At 40.3% G+C, this 19,381-nt stretch overlaps 1 protein-coding gene across 3 annotated transcripts in view; it reads right to left on the reverse strand.

The window, feature by feature from the left end:
* Positions 1-19,381, reverse strand: part of REXO1 (RNA exonuclease 1 homolog) — a 296,453-nt gene that overhangs the window by 203,385 nt on the left and 73,687 nt on the right. For all 3 annotated transcript variants that reach the window (XM_075863701.1, XM_075863706.1, XM_075863713.1), the window contains exon 5: positions 2,308-2,450. In XM_075863701.1, the coding sequence (XP_075719816.1) occupies positions 2,308-2,450 (143 nt within the window). The remainder of the gene's footprint in view (positions 1-2,307; positions 2,451-19,381) is intronic.

Raw genomic sequence — 19,381 nt, forward strand, 5'->3', positions numbered from 1 at the left:
CAACATCCAAGTATGGAGATTTGGCGAGCCGTGCTATCAAAATAGCTGCTATAGTCCTGGAGCTTGAGAATCAAGAGGCCATGTCTCCCGGCTGCCAAGCCACGCCCCCACCCCCCCTCCCTGAAATCATTTTTAAAATATCTACCCCCTACCTCTTGCTTTGTCATTGATGCCAATGTAAAGCATAACAGGTGGGTCCTCACCAGCCCCTCCCAGTAATCTATAAACCCGATCTGTGATATGTCAAACTCAAGCACCAGGGGGAGAAACGGTCACAAAGATCTGGATCGTTGAACAGAGTGCCCTATCGGTTCCCCTAATAATTTAATCCCCCACTACCAGCACTTGCCTGGCCTGACTTATACACCTGTTCCCCCTACTTATTGGAACAGATATTCCGATGGCTGTCAGAGGAAGTGTTTTTGCTGCAGAAGTGCTACCCCTGATATCACATCTCCCTTATTCGCCAGCTTGGCAAAAACATGTTGAGGCGTGCCAGTTCAGGACTAGCCTTCCTGACACTCTTCCCTCTAACCAGCCTTAAAACGGTCACCCAGCTACGTAGTTGCCTCATTGTCTGAACGTTCATGCTACCATCCTCCCCTGCATCTAGAAGCGAGTGTGCCATCCTCATTAAGGGTACTCATGTCACATGCCCCCTTTTTACGGTGCTGTATCATAAGGCTGGCATAGGACATTTCCCTAATGACAGCTGGGCTCATTCTCTAGTGGCCAGGATCAGAGAGACTTTCAAACCCACCTGTTTAACCCCTTAGATGTTGATGTCAATAGCAATAGCATCATTTGAGTTGTTTCAGAGGGAGGGGGCTCAGTTTGTCAAGCGAACAGCGTGCCTGTGATGCAATCGCGGTGTGCAGCCAACATACAGAGCGTATATCACAGAACAAACCTGCTCGTGTGTGTGAGAGGCTTAAATGGAGTAAATTGTTGGCCGTTTCCACTGTTTTAGTCCCTCAGGGGCTTTGCAAATGCGACATGGGCTCCGCAAACCGTCCCTGATAAATTTCAGCACCAAAAGACAAACGGGGCTCTTTCCATTCTAAGCCATGATGTGTGTCTAAACAGATGTTTATGACCACATAAAGGGTATTGTTTTACTCGGGAGAAATTGATTTACAGAAAATGCAGTGCTTTTTCTCCTTTAGTCCTTGTGGAAATTGGAAAAAAAATTGGCTAAACCTAGGTTTTCTTTGAAAAATGTAATTTTAATTTTCACAGCCTATTTCTAATAATTTCTGCAATAAACCTGTTGGCTCAAAATGCTCACTATACCCCTAGATAATTTCCTTGAGGGGTGTAGTTTCTCAAATGGGATTACTGAGGATTTCCACTGTTTTGGCACCACAAGAGCCTTTCAAACCTGACATGGTGTTTAAAGTATATTCTAATAAAAAGGAGGCCCAAAATCCACTAGGTGTTCCTTTGCTTCTGAGGCCTGTGCTTCAGTCCATTAGGACACTAGGGCCACATGTGGGATATTTCCTAAAACTGCAGAACCTGGGCAATAAATATTGAGTTGGGTTTCCCTGGTAGAACTTTTTGCGTTACAAAAAAAAAAATGTAAAAATATTAATTTGTAAATTTCCCCTCTACTTTGCTTTAATTTCTAAAGGGTTAAGAAACTTTCTAAATGCTGTTTTTAATACTTTGAGGAGTGAAGTTTTTAAAATGGGGTGATTTATTGGGTGTGGCTCAAAGTCACTTCACAACTGAACTGGCCCATGTGAAAATAGCCTTTTGAAATTGTATTGAAAATGTGAGAAATTGCTGCTAAACTAAGCCTTGTAACGGCCTAGAAAAACAAAAGGATGTTCAAAAAATGATGGCAATCTTAAGTAGACATATGGGGGATGTAAATTAGCAGCAATTTTGTGTGGTATAACTGCCTGTCTTACAAGCAGATACAATTACATTTAGAAAAATTTAACATTTTTGCTACATTTTGGTGTTTTTCACAATGAAATACTGAATGAATCGAGCAAGTCCAATGTGTCATGAGAAAATCTCAGAATCGCTTGGATAGGTAAAAACATTTCGAAGTTCTTACCACAAAGTGAAACATGTCAGATTTGAAAAATGAGGCTCTGTCAGGAAGATCAAAAGTGGCCAAAGCAGGAAGGGGTTAAGGCATAAGGATTCATAGGCAGAAAACACTGCTAAGTGTATACGCTTATCTGGGATACGCCTATGAAAATGCAAGTACTGAGTTGTGTTAAAGTTTTTTTGTTCCAAATTCAGATGCAATGAAAAGGTAACAAATGTTATTTTATTAGAAAATAATCATACCTGCAGAGAAGGTACATGTGCCTGTCGTCGTTCTGTAGCTGTAGATTTGGTCTTTGAAGCCATGCCGGACAGTGTTCGCAACTTTATAGCAGAGGAGCCATTACGATTTTCTACATTACCCACCAATTGTGCATTTTTTTCACCTGTGTAAAACAATATAGCACTATTAATAAATCACCATCCAGAAAGACAACTTTCCAATATTATAAAGAAATAACTCTCTCAGGCGTAATAAATATTACGTGTACCTACTGGTTGGGAGAAAGACACAAAGCAGTTCAAAGTAGATGAAATGAGACTGGTCCTCTCTCTGCACCATCAAAACCCTTCCTCTCTTTTTGCTCCTCATTTATCATCCTCTCCTAGACCCTGTGTTTATTATCTAGCAGTGTGATCCTTCATATCTCTTGCTGACCCCATCAACGCCCTACAGGGGTCTCTTTCTCCACCTCACCTATTTGCTCTAATGTTCTTCTCTGGGTTCACGGGTCACAGTAATCATGCATTTTATTATTATTTTTTGCCTCAAACCAGGACAAAAACGCACCATTTTAACGTAATTTTAAAGAAAATTGTACGGTTTAGCGATGGTTCAAAGCAAAATAAAATAAATGCTATTTCACCATGTGTGAACCCAGCTTGACTGGAATAGGATCTGTATAGTACTGCTTAGATGGAGTAGTGATATACAGCACCCCCCTGAACCACAGATTTCCGCAATCCAAATACAATGGATGTCTGGGGGCAACAGAAGGGGCCCACACCTTATTTGACAAGTTTCACTTTTTCAGTTCCACGATGTCAACTATTTTTGCTTTGACTGTATAAATCGCATGGTCTTGTGTCTCGGTCCCCGAGTGACAGGTTTCCACAATTATGTCCAGTGAGTAAAATAAAATAGGTTTAGAATTACCTAAACTAGCTATTTACAGTGCATTTGGAAAGACTTCAGACCCTTTCACATTTTGCTATGTTGAGGACTTGTGCTATAATAAAAAAATAAAAAAATAACGTTTTTCCCTATCATTCTGCACTAAATACCCCTTAATGCCAAAGTGAAAACAGAATTTGATAAAGTTTTGCAAGATTAAAAACTCAAATCCTGCATGGACAGAAGTATTCAGACCCTTTGCTCTGACACTTTTGCCCTGTTTCCCTGATAAACTCCTTTATAATTAGTAGAAAAATGAAGACATGAAAAAAAATAAACTATACATAAATAGGTATCGCCGCGTTCGGAACGGCCTGAACTATAAAAATATCACATTATTTTTACCGCACGGTGAAACTAATACAAATTTTATAAAAAACAATGACAGCATTTTATTTTTATTTTTTAGATAAGATTAACAAGAATTTAATAAAAAGTGATCAAAAAGTTGCAAGTAACGCAGAATGGTACCAATGGAAACTACAGTTAGTCACGCATAAAACAAGCCCTCCCGCAGCGATATCAACTAAAAAAGTTAATGGCAACACTAAGGGCGGATTTACACGAACGTGTAATACGTTCGTGCAACGCGCTTGCTTTTCACGCGCGTCGCACGGACCTATATTAGTCTATGGGGCAGTGCAGACAGTCCGTGATTTTTGCGCAGCGTGAGTCCGCTGCGTAAAACTCACAACATGTCCTATATTTCTGCGTTTTTCGCGCATCACGCACCCATTGAATTCAATAGGTGAGTGAAAATCACGCGCACCACACGGAAGCACTTGCATGGGACGCGCGTTATTCGCGCAACAGCAGTAAAAGAATGAATGTAAACAGAAAAGCACCACGTGCTTTTCAGTTTATAAACATCCAAACGGAGTGTCATAATGATGGCAGCTGCGTGAAAAGCACCATATGAACATGACACACGGAGCTGTTAAAGGAATAGTGTCACGAAAATTTTTTTTTTAACATCAGTTTGATTTTAGTCTTTTATTAAAAACTTTTATATTTGTGTGTTTGTGTTTTACTTTTTACACTTTTTCTTCCTTATGGGGGCTGCCATTTTTTACTCCATTTCTGTATGTGTCGATTAACGACACATACAGACATGGAGTACGGCAGCCCCAGTCCCATAGTGAATGCGAACGGGGCCCGTTCCATCCACTATGGTGTACGCCGCTCGTGTAAATCACCCCTAAAACAGTATTTTTTTTTTCTTGAAAAGCGTGTATTTATTGTGAGAAAGCAGTGAAACGTAAAAAAAACTATATCAATTTTGTTTTGCTTTAATCGTATCGACCCGCAGAATAAAGTTAACATGTTGTTTAAACTGCACGGTGAACACTGTAAAAATAAAAAAAAACGTGCTAGCATTGCTGTTTTTTGATTTCCTCATCTCCCAAAAAATTTAATAAATAGTGAAAAAAAATTTTTTCAAAAATCGCATGTACCCGCTCGTTCCACAAAAAACAAGTCCTCACACAGCACCGTCAACTGAAAAATAACACGTTATGACTCTCAAAACGCAATGATGCAAAATGATGCTACATGGCAGCCCACACTAATTTTTTAGGCCTAGTAGAATTTCACTAAATTCCCCACATCATCAAAATACTCACTACACCCCTAGATAAATTCTTTGAGGGATCTAGTTTCCAAAATGGGGTAATTTCTCTGGGGTACCACGGTACTGGTACTATAGCTCAATGCAACATGGTGTCCAAAAACAAATCTTGTAAAATCTCCACTCCAAATACTAAACGGCACGCCTTCCCTTTCGAGCCTTGCTGTGTGTCCAAATAGCAGTTTATGACCACGTGTGGGGTATTGCCTTTTTCTGGAGAGAATGCTTTACGAACGTTGAGGTGCTTTCCTCCTATAGTCTTTGTGAAAATGCACAATTTTGGGCTAGAACTACATCTTTTCACAAAAAAAACAAACAAAAAACAGCTAACACTTATTTTCACATCTCAATTCTAATAAATGCAGCAAAAACCTCTGTGGTCAAAATGCTCACTACACCCCTAGATTAATTCCTCAAGGGGTGTAGTTTACCAAATGGAGTCACATTTCAGGGGTTCTTACTGTACTGGTAACTCAGGGGCTTTGTAAATGCAACATGGCGCCCAAGAATCAATCCTGCAAAATCTGCGCTCCAACTGCCAAATGGCGCTCCTTCCCTTGTATCCTGCCGTGTATCCAAACAGGTTTATGACCACATGTTGGATATTTTCCTACTCTGAAGAAGTTGCTTTACAAATGTTACGGTGCTTTTTCTCCTTTATTTGTTGAGAAAATAAAAAATTTTGAACTAATGCTAGGTCTTATTGGAAAATAATGTAATATTTCATTTTCACTGCCCATTTCTACTAAAATCTATGAGACACCTGTGGGGTCAAAATGCTCACTACCCCCCTAGATGAATTCCTCAATGGGTGTAGTTTGCCAAATGGAGTCACTTTGGGGGAGTTTCCACTGTACTGGTACCTAACGGGCTTTGCAAAAGCAACATGGTGCAGAAAAACCAATCCAGCAAAATCTGCTCTCCAAAAGCCAAATGGCACTCCTTCCCTTCTGGGCCCTTATGTATATTCATACAGTAATTTAGTACCACATATGGGGTATTTCCGTACTCTGGAGAAGCTGCTTTACAAACGTTGGGGTGCTTTTTCTCCTTTATTTGATGAGAAAATGAAACATTTTTACCTAAAGCTACGCCTTAATGGAAAAAAAAAAATGTATTTATCATTTTCACTTCCCAATTCTAATGAAATCTATGAAACACATGGGGGGGTCAAAATACTCACTACACCCCTAGATGAATTCCTCTAGGGGTATAGTTTCCCAAATGGAGTCACCTTTGGGGGGTTTCCTTTGTTTTTGCACCACAAGACCTCTTCTAACCTGACATGGTGCCTGAAATATAATTTAAGAAAAGGAAGGCCCAAAAATCCACTAGGTGCGCCTTTGCTTCTGGGGCTTTTGTTTCAGTCCATTACCACACTAGGGCCCCATGTGGGATATTTCTAATAACTGCAGAATCAGGACAATAAATATTAAGTTGTATTTCTCTGGTAAAAAACCTTCAGTATTACAGGAAAATTGGATTAAAATGGAATTTTTGCAAAAAAAAATAAAAAAAGTGCAATTTACAAATTTCCCTTCCACTTTGCTTTAATTCCTGTGAAACACAAAGGGTTAAGAAACTTTCTAAATGCGGTATTGAATACTTTAATGGGTGCAGTTTTTTTAAAAAAAACAAACAAAACTACTACCAAGCAAAATACATGCTCCAAAAGCAAAATGGCGCTACATCCCTTCTGAGCCCTACAGCGTCACTGGTGGGGGGTTTCCACGGTTTTAGTCCCACAGGGGCCTTGCAAATGCGACATAGCAACCAGAAACCAATCCAGCAAAATCTGTACTCCAAAAGACAAATAGCACTCCTTCCCTTCTAAGCCCTGCTGTGTGCCCAAACAGCCATTAATGACTACATGCGGGGTGTTTTAAATCGGGAGAAATTGCTTTACAAATGTAACGGTGCTTTTTCTCCTTTAGTCCTTGTGGAAATGAGAAAAAAAATTTGCTAAACCTACATGTTCTTTGAATGAATGTAGATTTTAAATTTTCACAGCCTACTTCCAATAATTTCTGCAATAAACTTGTGGGGTTAAAATGCTCACTATACCCCTAGATAATTTCCTTGAGGGGTCTAGTTTCCCAAATGGGGTCACTTTTTGGGGATTTCCACTGATTTGGCACCACAAGAGCCCTTCAAACCTGACATGGTGCCTAAAATATTTTCTAATAAAAAGGAGGCCGCAAGACTCACTAGGTACTCCTTTGCTTCTGAGGCTGGTGTTTCAGTCCATTAGCGCACTAGGGACACATGTGGGATATTTCTAGAAACTGCAGACTCTGGGCAATAATTATGGAGTTGCATTTCTCTGGTAAAACCTTCTGTGTTACAAAATAAAAATGATTAAAAATGAATTTCTGCAAAAAAACAAAAAGGAAATGTTTAAATTTCACCTCTAATTTGCTTTAATTCCTGTGAAACGGCTAAAGGGTTGAGAAACTTTCTAAACGATGTTTTGAATACTTTAAGGGTTGAAGTTTTTAAAATGGGGTAACTTATTGGGGGTTTCTAACATAAAGCCCTCAAAGCAACTTCACAACTGAACCGCCCCCTGTAAAAATAGCCTTATGAAATATTCTTGAAAATCTGAGAGATTGCTGCTAAAGTTCTAAGCCTTGTAACATCCTAGAAAAATAAAAGGGTGTTCAAAAAACGATGCCGATCTAATGTAGACATATGGGGATGTTAATTAGCAACAATTTTGTGCGGTATAACTGCCTGTCTTACAAACAGATACATTTTTTCAAAAAATCTAAATTTTGTGAAATTGCAAAAATGTTCGAGTTTTTCAGAATTAAATACTGAATGTATCGAGCAAATTTTGCCAGTAACAAAGTCCAATGTGTCACGAGAAAACCGTTTCAGAATCGCTTGGATAGGTTAAAGAATTCCGAAGTTATCACCACAAAGTGAAACATGTCAGATTTGAAAAATGAGGCTCTGTCAGGGAGGTCAAAAGTGGCCAAAGCACGAAGGGGTTAATAAGTGAGTGTGTTTTTGTTTTGTTTTTTTACAACAAAATGTGTTATAAATGTGTTATTACGGTCGCGACAATACTGAATGTATATTTTATGTATTGAGACTTATTTTAATGTTTATTGTAATTTGTGTGTTTTTTTTATTTAACCCCTTCCCGACATACGCCGTATATATACGGCGCTGTCGGGAGGTGGTTCCCGCAAAGCGCCGTATATATACGGCGCAGTGATGGTGCGGGCTCAGAAGCAGAGCCGGCACTATCACTGCGGGGGGACAGCTGTATTATACAGCTGGCACCCTCCTGTAACTGCCAGGACCGGAGCTACTCTCCGATCCGGCAGATTAACCCCTCAGATGCTGCGCTCAATAGAGCGCAGCATCTGATAGGTTTTCACCCGATCGGCAACCCAGTGATGCAATCGCTGGGTTGCTGTGGCAATCGGACGCCAGAAAATGGCGTCCGAGTCTGCCTTGTACGGGAGCCGATGAGGACCCGCCTGCGGCGAGTCCTCATAGGCATGCTGTCAGTGAATAACTGACAGCGCTAATACACTGCACTACGTATGTAGTGCAGTGTATTAGAGCAGCGATCGGGGCATCAGGCCCTCATGTCCCCTAGTGGGACAAGTAAAAAAAGTAAAAAAAAGTAAATAAAAATGTGGTAAAACAATAAAAACACACACATTTCAAATAAAAATAAAGCTAAACTGACTTTTTTCCCATAGTAAGTATTTTATTATGGGAAAAACCGTAAAAATAAAAAAACTATACATAATTGGTATCGCCGCGTCCGTAACGACCCAAACTACAAAACTATTATGTAATTTATCCCGCACGGTGAACGCGGTAAAAAAAAACATGAAAAACCGCGCCAGAACCTTTGTTTTTAGGTCACATCTCCTTCCAAAAAATGCTATAAAAAGTGATCAAAAAGTCACATTTACTCCAAAATAGTACTAATAAAAAACGCCAATCCGTGCCGCAAAAAATAATCCCTGACACCGCTTTGTGCACGCAAAAATAATAAAGTTATGGGTCTTAGAATATGTCGACAGAGAAAACAAATGATTTTATAAAAAAAGTGATTTTATTGTGCAAAAGCCGCAATACATAAAAAAAACTATATAAATTTGGTATCGCCGTAATCGTATCGACCCGCAGAATAAAGCTAACATGTAATCTAGGGCGCACTGTGGATGCAGAGAAAAAAAAACAATAAAAAACTATTCCAGAATTGCTTGTTTTTGGTAATTTCCTTTACCAAAAAATGAAATAAAAAGTGATCAAAAAGTCGTATGTGTTCTAAAATGGTACCAATAAAATCTACAGCCCGTCTCGCAAAAAACAAGCCCGCACACCGCTCAATCAACTGAAAAATAAAAAAGTTACGGCACTAGTAATGCGGTGATGAAAAAACATCTCAATGCGCAGGCCGGAGGGGAACATTCCTTCAGTTTCAGGGCCCTAGTATTTAGGAACTAGGAAAGGGCAGGGACATAGCACATTCGCTGGAAGCGAGGGCGCCCGTATTATATCAGCGCAAAACTTTCCCAGTAATATTTCCCAAACTACGAAGGAGAAAAAGTCCCCAAAAGGTGCAGAGCGTTACAAAGGAGGGATAAGAAAGAAAACCGTTTATCAGTGTGACGCCGGCCTGCGCATAACGGATCGCTTCACAGCGTAACACACATCTATGGATAATTGTATTATTTACCCCATGATTATACCCTCTTATTATGCCCTGATATACTCCGCACAGATTACATATACCCTGATGTTCTCCGCACAGATTACACATGCCACCACATTATAAGCTGAAATACCAGCAAAACCCCAAACAGAACTATTACCAAGCAAAATCCATGCTCAAAATGGCGGTCTTTCCCTTCTTAGCCCTACAGTGTGCCCAAACAGCAATTTATGGCCACAAGTAAGGCATTACCATGCCCGGGAGAACCCGCTTAACAATTTATGGGGTAAGATTCTCTAGGGGCACAACATCTTGTGCGGTGAATGGGCAGATCAGTGGAGAAATTGCAATTTTCACTTTGCACCATCCACTGCGTATTCATTTCTGAAAAACACCTGTGGAGTCTAAATTGTCACTACACCCCTTGATAAATGCCTTTAGGGGTGTAGTTTCTAAAACGGGGTCACTTTTGTTTGGTACATCAGGGGTTTTGCAAATGCAACATGGCGTCCGCAAACCATTCCAGCAAAATCTACGCTCCAAAAGATAAATACCGCTCCTTTTCTTCTGAATGCTCCCATATATGTAAACAGTCGATTATAACCACATATGGGGTGTTACCGTACTCGGGAGAAATTACTTTACAAATGTTGGGGTGCTTTTTCTTCTCTATTCCTTGTAAAAATGAAAAATGTGTATCTAAAACGACATCTTGTTGGAAAAAAAAAAATATTTTTCATTTTCATGGCTTAATTCTAATTAATTCAGCAAAAACCTTTTGGGATCAAAATTTTCACTATACCCCTAGATGATTCCTCAGGGGGTGCAGTTTCCCAAATGGTGTCACTTTTGTGGTGTTTCCACTGTACTAGTACTACAGGGGCTAAGCAAATATGACATGACACCCAGAAACCATTCCAAAATCCAAATGGTGCTCCTTCCATTCTGAGCCCTACCGTGTGTCCAAACAGATGTTTGTGACCACATGTGGGGTATTATTTTACTCGGGAGAAGTTGCTTTACAAATGTTGTGGTGCTTTTTCTCCTTCAGTCCTTGTGGAAATGAAAAAAAATTAGCTAAACCTACATTTTATTTGAAAAAATGTAGATTTTCATTTTCACAGCCTACTTGCAAAAATTTCTGCAAAAAACCTGTGGGGTCAAAATGCTCACTATACCCTAGATAATTTCCTCAAAGGGTATAGTTTCCAAAATGGGGTCACTTGTTGGGGGTTTCCACTGTTTTGTCACCTCAGGGGCTTTGCAAATGTGACATGGCCTCCGCAAACCATTTCTGCTAAATTTGAGCTCCAAGAGCCAAATGGCGCACTTTCCATTCTAAGCCCTGCCGTGTGTCCAAACAACCGTTTATTACCACATGTGGGGTACTGTTTTACTCGGGAGAAATTGCTCTACAAATGCTGTGGTGCTTTTTCTACTTTAGTTCTTTTGGAAATGAAAAAAAATTAGCTAAACCTACATTTTATTTGAAAAAATGTAGATTTTCATTTTCATGGCCTAGTTCCAAAAATTTTTGCAAAAAAACTGGCCGGTCAAAATGCTTGCTACACCCCTAGATAAATTCTTCGAGGGGTGTAGTTTCCCAAATGGGGTCACTTTTGGGGGGTTTCCACTGTTTTAGTTCCACTAGACCTGTTCAAAGCTGACATGGTGCCTAAAATATATTCTAATAAAAAGGAGGCCCAAAATCCACTAGGTGCTCCTTTGCTTCTGAGGCCGGTGCTTCAGTCCAGTAGCACGCTACGGCCACATGTGGGATATTTCCTAAAACTGCAGAACCTGGGCAATAAATATTGAGTTGCATTTCTTGGGTAAAACCTTCTGTGGTACAAAAAAAATGGATTCAAAATGAATTTCTGGAAAAAAATAATGAACTTTGTAAATTTCACCTCTACTTTGCCTTAATTCCTGCGCAATGTCTAAAGGGTTAAGAAACTTTCTAAATGCTGTTTTGAATACTTTGAGGGGTGCAGTTTTTAAAATGGGGTGACTTATTGGCGGTTTCTAATATCTAAGGACCTCAAAGCCACTTCACAACTGAACTGGCCCCTGTAAAAATAGCATTTTGAAATTTTCTTGAAAATGTGAGAAATTGCTGCTAAAGTTCTAAGCCTTGTAACGTCCTAGAAAAATAAAATGATGATCAAAAAACGATGCCAATCTAAAGTAGACATATGGGGGATGTTAGTTAGCAACATTTTTGTGTGGTATAACTGCCTGTCTTACAAGCAGATGCATTTAAATTGAGAAAAATGTTAATTTTTGCAATTTTTCGCTAAATTTTGGTGTTTTTCACAATAAATACTGAATGTATCGGGCAAATTTTGCCAGTAACATAAAGTCCAATGTGTCACGAGAAAACAATCTCAGAATCGCTTGGATAGGTAAAAGCATTCCGGAGTTATTACCACATAAATTGAAACATGTCAGATTTGAAAAATGAGGCTCTGTCAGGAAGGTCAAAAGTGGCCAAAGAGGGAAGGGGTTAACATTACTTTATTTCTTTACTTTTTTTATTTTTAAACTTCAATGTATTGGCCTATATCTATATACGGATAGTACATGGGCAGTTGTTAGGACATACCTCAGTATGCCCCAACAGGAAATATGGTCAGACAGCCCTGGGGTCCTTCAATGGACCCTGGCTGTTTGCCCGTATATGGCATGGCCCGCAATCGCGTCACAGGAATTCCATGTGACGCAATCCAAAGGGCATCTCCCTATCTCATTTTCCCCTGAATCCTGCGGTCAGCTGTGATCGCAGCATTCAGGGGAATAGCGGCGGCGATGAGGTTTCTCTGTTCTCCAGCATGGGGCTGTGGCTGTGTAATACAGCCATTGCCCCGCTCCTAACAAGTCTGCGCGGTCAGCATGAGGTGATGCGGCCAGCGCTGCACTAATGAGCGGGGGCGCAGGAACCAAAGACAGAACATCGGGGTGTTTTGCAGTGCGCCTGCCATGTTCTACCTTCAGTGCCGGCAATCATTAGAGAAGCGTTAGTCGCATCACATCATGCTGACCACACGCGCACTTCTCAGGAGCAGGCAAAAGGCTGTATTACACAGCCGCAGCCCCACTCTCATACATTTATGTATTACTATACCAAGCTGTGTCACCGCACAGCTACGTATCGAAATACATGAAATAACGGTATCGAACCGTTTGAGGGTGCACGGCATCTAAACCGTATCGTAGTTTCGATGCATCGTGCATCCCTATTGGGGTGTGCAACATAAACCAATACTAAATATTCATGTCATACATTTTATTTTTTTATTTTTTTAAATTGTAACAAAAGATACAAATTGGGAAACTGAAACATGTGGCTCTCCTAAAGGAAACAGGTTTTTGTCAATAACTTAAGATAGCATTTCCCAAATGTTGCAGGATCCAATTGGAGGGAGGTATCTTTAGAACTATATATAATCCAATGGTACTGACAGAGAAACAAAGGTGCGGATTGGAGGGGGCGGGGGGACGACTTAGGAGAGAGTGACCATAAAATTATAAACTTCCACTTGTCTTAACGGGAAGTTAATAATAAAAGGGATATTGTTAAAACCATTTTACATTTTCATTTTGAGAGGTACATAGCTTCTGGGAATAAAAGGGTTAGAAACAAAAGAACACCATTGTGGATAAATATAAGTGTAAATAGGGAAATAAACAACAAAGAAAGCTCTTAAACTACTAAAAACAGGAAGGCAGTAAAGAAGCACTAAAAAGCTATATGTGAAAAAAAAAAAATACAAAATTACGCAAAAAAAACCAAAACAAACTGATAAAGGAAAAACTCATTACCAAAGAAAGTAAAACAAACCCTAAAATATCGTTCAAATATATAAGCAATAAAAAGGTAAAAAAATTTTTTTTAATACATATAGAACTTGTTGCCACTTTAAAAATTAATGAGAGATAAATGGTGGAGGGCAAGTAGGAAAGAGCAATTAAAAGAGGGTTGTCCAGTTTCAGCAAATTAATGTTATTTTTAAAGTTGTACAATTTTCCAATATACTTTTTGTATTTATTCCTCAGTTTCAAGATCGCTGCTGGTTGTTATTCAGTAGTAGCAATCATTGTATACTACCAGTGGATAATAATCGTTCGTGGTCATGCAATTGTTATAGACACAGCTGCTTGACTGAATGCATTTACAATGTATCAGAGTTATGTCTCCTGTGTGTCAATCACATGACCTTGGACAGAATTTTATCCACTGGAAGTAAACAATGAATGTTACTACTAAATAACACGTAGTCGAGTACGCTATGGATTCCGTCAAAACGACGGAACCCTTGCACAACAGAGACAAGCTGAGACCATTGACGGGACCGTCACCAATGAAGTCAACGGTGATGAAAACGAAAACATTTGGTTTCTGTTTGGGTCAGTCAGTGTCTTGCTCCGACAGAACGTCGGAACGGGACCCTAGCGCAGATGTGAACAAAGCCTTACATGCTAAAATGGGAAAATACTGGGTAAAACAGACATAGCAAAGGAGGAGTTTTAGAGGACAGTAAAACTTAACTGTAGCAAACCGTGTATGCTTGAGTGGGTTCAAAGGTGGTCAACTAAAGTAATAAATGGAATGGGTGGACTACAGTACCGAAACACATAAAAAATAGGGTGATTTAGTTTAGAAAAAAAAAAAAAAAGACTATTGAGAGGCTAATACCTACAGTGGATATAAAAAGTCTACACACCGCTGCTAAAATGCCAGTTTGTCATGTTACGAAGTCAGTACAAGATAACTAATTTCAGAACTTTTTCCAGCTTTAACCCCTTAACGCTCAGCGGCGTAATAATCCGTTGTGCCAAGTGTATCGTTAGCGCTCAGCGACGGATTATTACGTTGCGGGAGTAACGGCCATTTCGGACACATGCAGGAGCTGTGACAGCTGCTCTCTCGTACAGCAGCTGCCGCAGCTCCTACAACAGGGACCGATCGCGGTGTCCCCGCTGATCAATACCGAACGCGGTTTTTTAGGGGTTAAGCGACCATCGCCGGCCTGCTACACGATAGCGGCCAGTGATGGTGACTATGGCAACCAGACACCTAACAATGGCGTCCGGCTATGCCATCAACGGAAGCCAGACAAAGTCAGGACCCACTGTGCTTGCTGTCAGTGAGTGGCTGACGGTTCTAATACACTGCACTACGCATGTAGTGCAGTGTATTAGAATAGCGATCAGGGCCTCCTGCCCTCAAGTCCCCTAGTGGGACAAAAGTAAAAAAATAAAAAAAAAATGGTGTAAAAAGAAGAAAATAAAAGTTTTAAAAGTAATGAAAGTAAAATTCCCCCTTTCTTCCTGATCAGTCCTTTATTATTAATAAAAATAAACAAACAAAAACTATATATAATTGGTATCGCCGCGTCCGTAACGGCCTGAACTACAAAATTATTTTGTTATTTATCCCGCGCAGTGAACGCCGTAAAAGAAAATCATAATAAACCGTAACAGAATCACAATTGTTTGGTCACTTCACCTCGCAAAAAATGGAATAAAAAGAGATCAAAAAGTCGCATGTACCTAAAAATGGTACTGATGGAAACTACAGTTCGTTACGCAAAAAATAAGTCCTCGCACGGCTTTATTGATGGAAAAATAAAAAAAAGTTATGGCTCTCAGACTAAGGCAACACAAAAAGTATTTTATTGTGCAAACGCCATAAGACATAAAAAAAACCTATAAACATCTGGTATCGCCGTAATTGTATCGCCCCGCAGAATAAAGTGAATATGTCATTTATAGCGCATGGTGCACGCTGTAAAAAAAATAGAATAAAAAACAATAGGAGAATTGCTGTTTTTCAGTCACCATGCCACTTAAAAATAGAATAAAAACTGATCAAAAAGCCGCATGCACCCCAAGAAAACTACAATGAATTCCTCAAGGGGTCTAGTTTCCAAAATGGGGTCACTTTTGGGGGGGGGGTTTCCACTGTTTTGGCACCACAAGACGTCTTCAAACCGGACATGGTGCCTAATAAAAAGGAGGCCTCAAAATCCACTAGGTGCTCCTTTGCTTCGGAGGCCGGTGCTTCAGTAAATTAGCACACTAGGGCCACATGTGGGATATTTCTCAAAACTGCAGAATCTGGGCAATAAGTATGAAGTTGCGTTTCTCTGGTAAAACCTTTTGTTATAAAAAAAAATAATTTTATAAAAAGGATTTTCTGACAAAAACCAAAAAAAAAATATGTAAATTTCACCTCTACTTTGCTCTAAATTCCTGTGAAACACCTAAAGGGTTCATAAACTTTCTATATGCTGTTTTGAATACTTTGAGGGGTCTAGTTTCTAAAATTGGGTGTTTTATAGGGGTTTCTAATATATGGGCCCCTCAAAGCAACTTCAGAACTGAAACCTAAAAAAAATAAAAATGAGGCAATGCTTCGCTTGTTACATTATACGGATAATGAGCCGTGCTCACCCCGAGATGACCCCAGTTTTGACCGTTTGTATAAACGGAGACCCCTATTAGACCGTTTCAGTGCCCGGTTTTCCCCAAGCATTCACTCCCCGAGAAGTGTATTTCTATTGAGGAGTCCCTCGTACATTTTAAAGGGAGGCTTAATTTCCACCAGTACCTGCCGAGTAAAAGGGCAAGGTATGGTGTGAAGACGTATAAGCTGTGCGAGAGTGCATCAGGGCATACCTACAAATTTAGGCTATATGAAGGGAAGGACACCAGTATTCAGCCCCCAGAATGCCCCCCCTTACTGGGAGTTACGCAAAAATTGTGTGGGATTTGGTGCACCCACTGCTGGACCAGGGTTAGCACCTCTACCTGGATAATTTTTATACCAGCGTTCCACTCTAACCGCCTCGCTTCCAGAAGTACTGCGGCATGCGGCACTGCTAGAAGAAATCTGAGAGGCCTCCCTAAGACTCTGCTTGGGCAAACACTCAGAAAGGGTGAGAGCAGGGCACAATCCAGCAGCAACATATTGTGTGTCAAGTACAAGACAAGAGAGATGTCCTTGTATTAACAATACATGGCGACACCAGTACCTATGTATCTGTACGAGGTACGAGTACAGAGACCCCCAAACCAGACTGCATACTGGACTACAATAGGTACATGGGTGGGGTGGACTTGTCAGATCAAGTCCTGAAGCCCTACAGCGCCATGCGGAAATCGAGGGTGTGGTTTAAGAAGCTGGCCGTGCACATCATACAGATGGCATTGTACAATGCGTACGTGCTACGTCGATGTACAGGCCAGAGGGGAACTTTCCTGGAATTTCAAGAGGTGGTTATCAAGAAACTAATTTTTAGGGACCAGCAAGGGGGGGCTCCCAGTACTTCTGGAAGCGACGCATCGTACCAGGGCAACACTTTCCAGGAGAAGTTCCCCAAACTGGCAAGAAGGGAAAAAGTCAAAAGAGGTGCAGAGTCTGCTATAAGAGGGGGATAAGGGAGGACACAATATATCAATGTGACACGTGTCCCGAAAAACCAGGGCTCTGTATGAAAGAGTTTTAAAATGTATCATACATCCCTTGATTTTTAATCTACCCCAGCTTTACTTACCCTGGTGCACTCTGCACAGCTTATCCCAATCATCTTTCCCTTCTGAGCCCTGCTGTGTGCCCAGGTAGCTGATAACAGCCACATGTAGGGTATTGCCATACCCATGAGAACCCAAATTACAGTTTATGGGGTGTATGGCTCCGGTCAAAATGCTCACTACACCTCTAGATGAATGCCTTAAGGGGTGTAGTTTTAAAACTGGGTCACTTCTCGGGGGTTTCAACTGTACTGGTACCTCAGGGGCTCGTGCATACATGACTTCGCATGAGGAAAATCCCCAGTAGGCCAAATGGTGGTCCTTTCCTTCGGAGCCCTCCAATGGGCCCAAACGGCAGTTTATCACCACAAATGGGGTATTGTTGCACTCAGGACAAATTGGGCAACAAAATTGAGTATTTTATTTCTTGTGAACATAAGAAATTTTGAGCTAAAACTACATATTATTGGAAAAAATTATTATATTTTTATTTATTTTTTAATTCCCAGTCCAATTCAAATAAGTTCTGTGAAAATACTATGGGGTCAAAATGGTAACAACCACCATAAATCAATTCCCTGAGGGGTGTAGTTTCCAAAATGGGGTCACTTCTAGTGGGTTTCCATTGCTTTGATACCTCTGGGGCTCTGCAAATGCGACATGGCACCCAAAAACCAATCCAGCAAAATCTGCACTCCAAAGAACACACAGCGCTCCTTCCCTTCTGAGACCTCCTATGGGCCCAAACGGTAGTTTATCGCCACAAATGGGGTATTGCTGCATTCAGCAGAAATTGGGCAACAAAATGAGGTCTTTTGTTCCCTGAGAAAATAAGACATTTTGATGAAAAATGCCATTATTGGAAAAAAAAATCATTTTTTAAATTTCACAGCCCAATTCAAATACATGCCGTGTAAAAACTGTGGGGTCAAAATGGTAACCACCATACATGAATTCCTTGAGGGGTGTAGTTTCAGAAATGGGGTCACTATTCGGGGATTCCTACTGTTTTGGCACCTCAACACCTCTTCATACCTGGCATGCTGCCTAAAAAATATTCTAATAAAAAAAAGAGGCCTCAAAATGCACTAGGTGCTTCTTTGCTTCTGGGGCTTGTGTTTTAGTCCACGAGTGCACTAGAGCCACATGTGGGACATTTCTAAAAACTGCAGAATCTGGACAATACATATTTAGTAGTGTTTCTCTGGTAAAGTCTTGTGTTACAGAAAAAAAATTAATACAATTGAAATTCAGCAAGAAAAATGACATTTGCAAATTTCACCTCCACTTTGCTTTAAAGAGACTCTATCACCACATTATAAGTGCCCTGTCTCCTATATAAGGAGATCGGCGCTGTAATGTAGGTGACAGTAATGCTTTTTATTGAAAAAAAACGATGTTTTTTCACAACGTTAGGAGCGATTTTGGTTTATGCTAATGAGCTTTCTTAATGCCCAAGTGGGCGTATTTTTACTTTCGACCAAGTGGGCGTTGTACAGAGGCGTGCATGACGCTGACCAATCGGCATCATGCACGCCTTTCCATTCATTTACACTGCACTAGCGATATAGATATATCACTATGTGCAGCCTCATACACAAGCCCTAACATTACTACAGTGTCCTGATAATGAATACACATGAAATCCAGCCTGACACTTCTGACTCTTTTTTGTGAGATTCCAGCAACGGATACGAAATCTCGCGAGATCACGGAGCTAAACGAGATTTGGTTTCACTTGCCAGAATCTCACAAAAAAAAAAAAAAGAGTCAGAAGTGTCAGAATTCTGAGTACACATGACGTTCAGGCTGGATTTCATGTGTATTCATTATCAGGACACTGTAGTAATGTTAGGGTGTGTGTATGAGGCTGCACATAGTGATATAACTATATCGCTAGTGCAGTGTAAATGAATGGAGAGGAGTGCATGATGCCGATTGGTCAGCATCATACACTCCTCTGTACAACGCCCACTTGGTCGAAAGTAAAAGTACGCCCACTTGGGCATTAAGAAAGCTCATTAGCATAAACCAAAATCGCTCCTAACGTTGTGAAAAAAGATCGTTTTTTTAAATAAAAAGCATTACTGTCACCTACATTACAGCGCCGATCTTATATAGGAGACAGGGCACTTATAATGTGGTGACAGTCTCTTTAATTCCTGTGAAATGCCTAAAAGGTTAAATAAACTTTCTAAATGCGGTTTTGAATACTTTGAGGGGTCTAGTTTTCAAAATGGGGTGTTCATGGGGGTTTCTAATATATATACCCTTCAAAGCCACTTCGGAACTGAAC

This window comes from Rhinoderma darwinii, chromosome 1 (assembly GCF_050947455.1).
Source record: "Rhinoderma darwinii isolate aRhiDar2 chromosome 1, aRhiDar2.hap1, whole genome shotgun sequence".
NCBI lineage: Eukaryota > Metazoa > Chordata > Amphibia > Anura > Rhinodermatidae > Rhinoderma > Rhinoderma darwinii.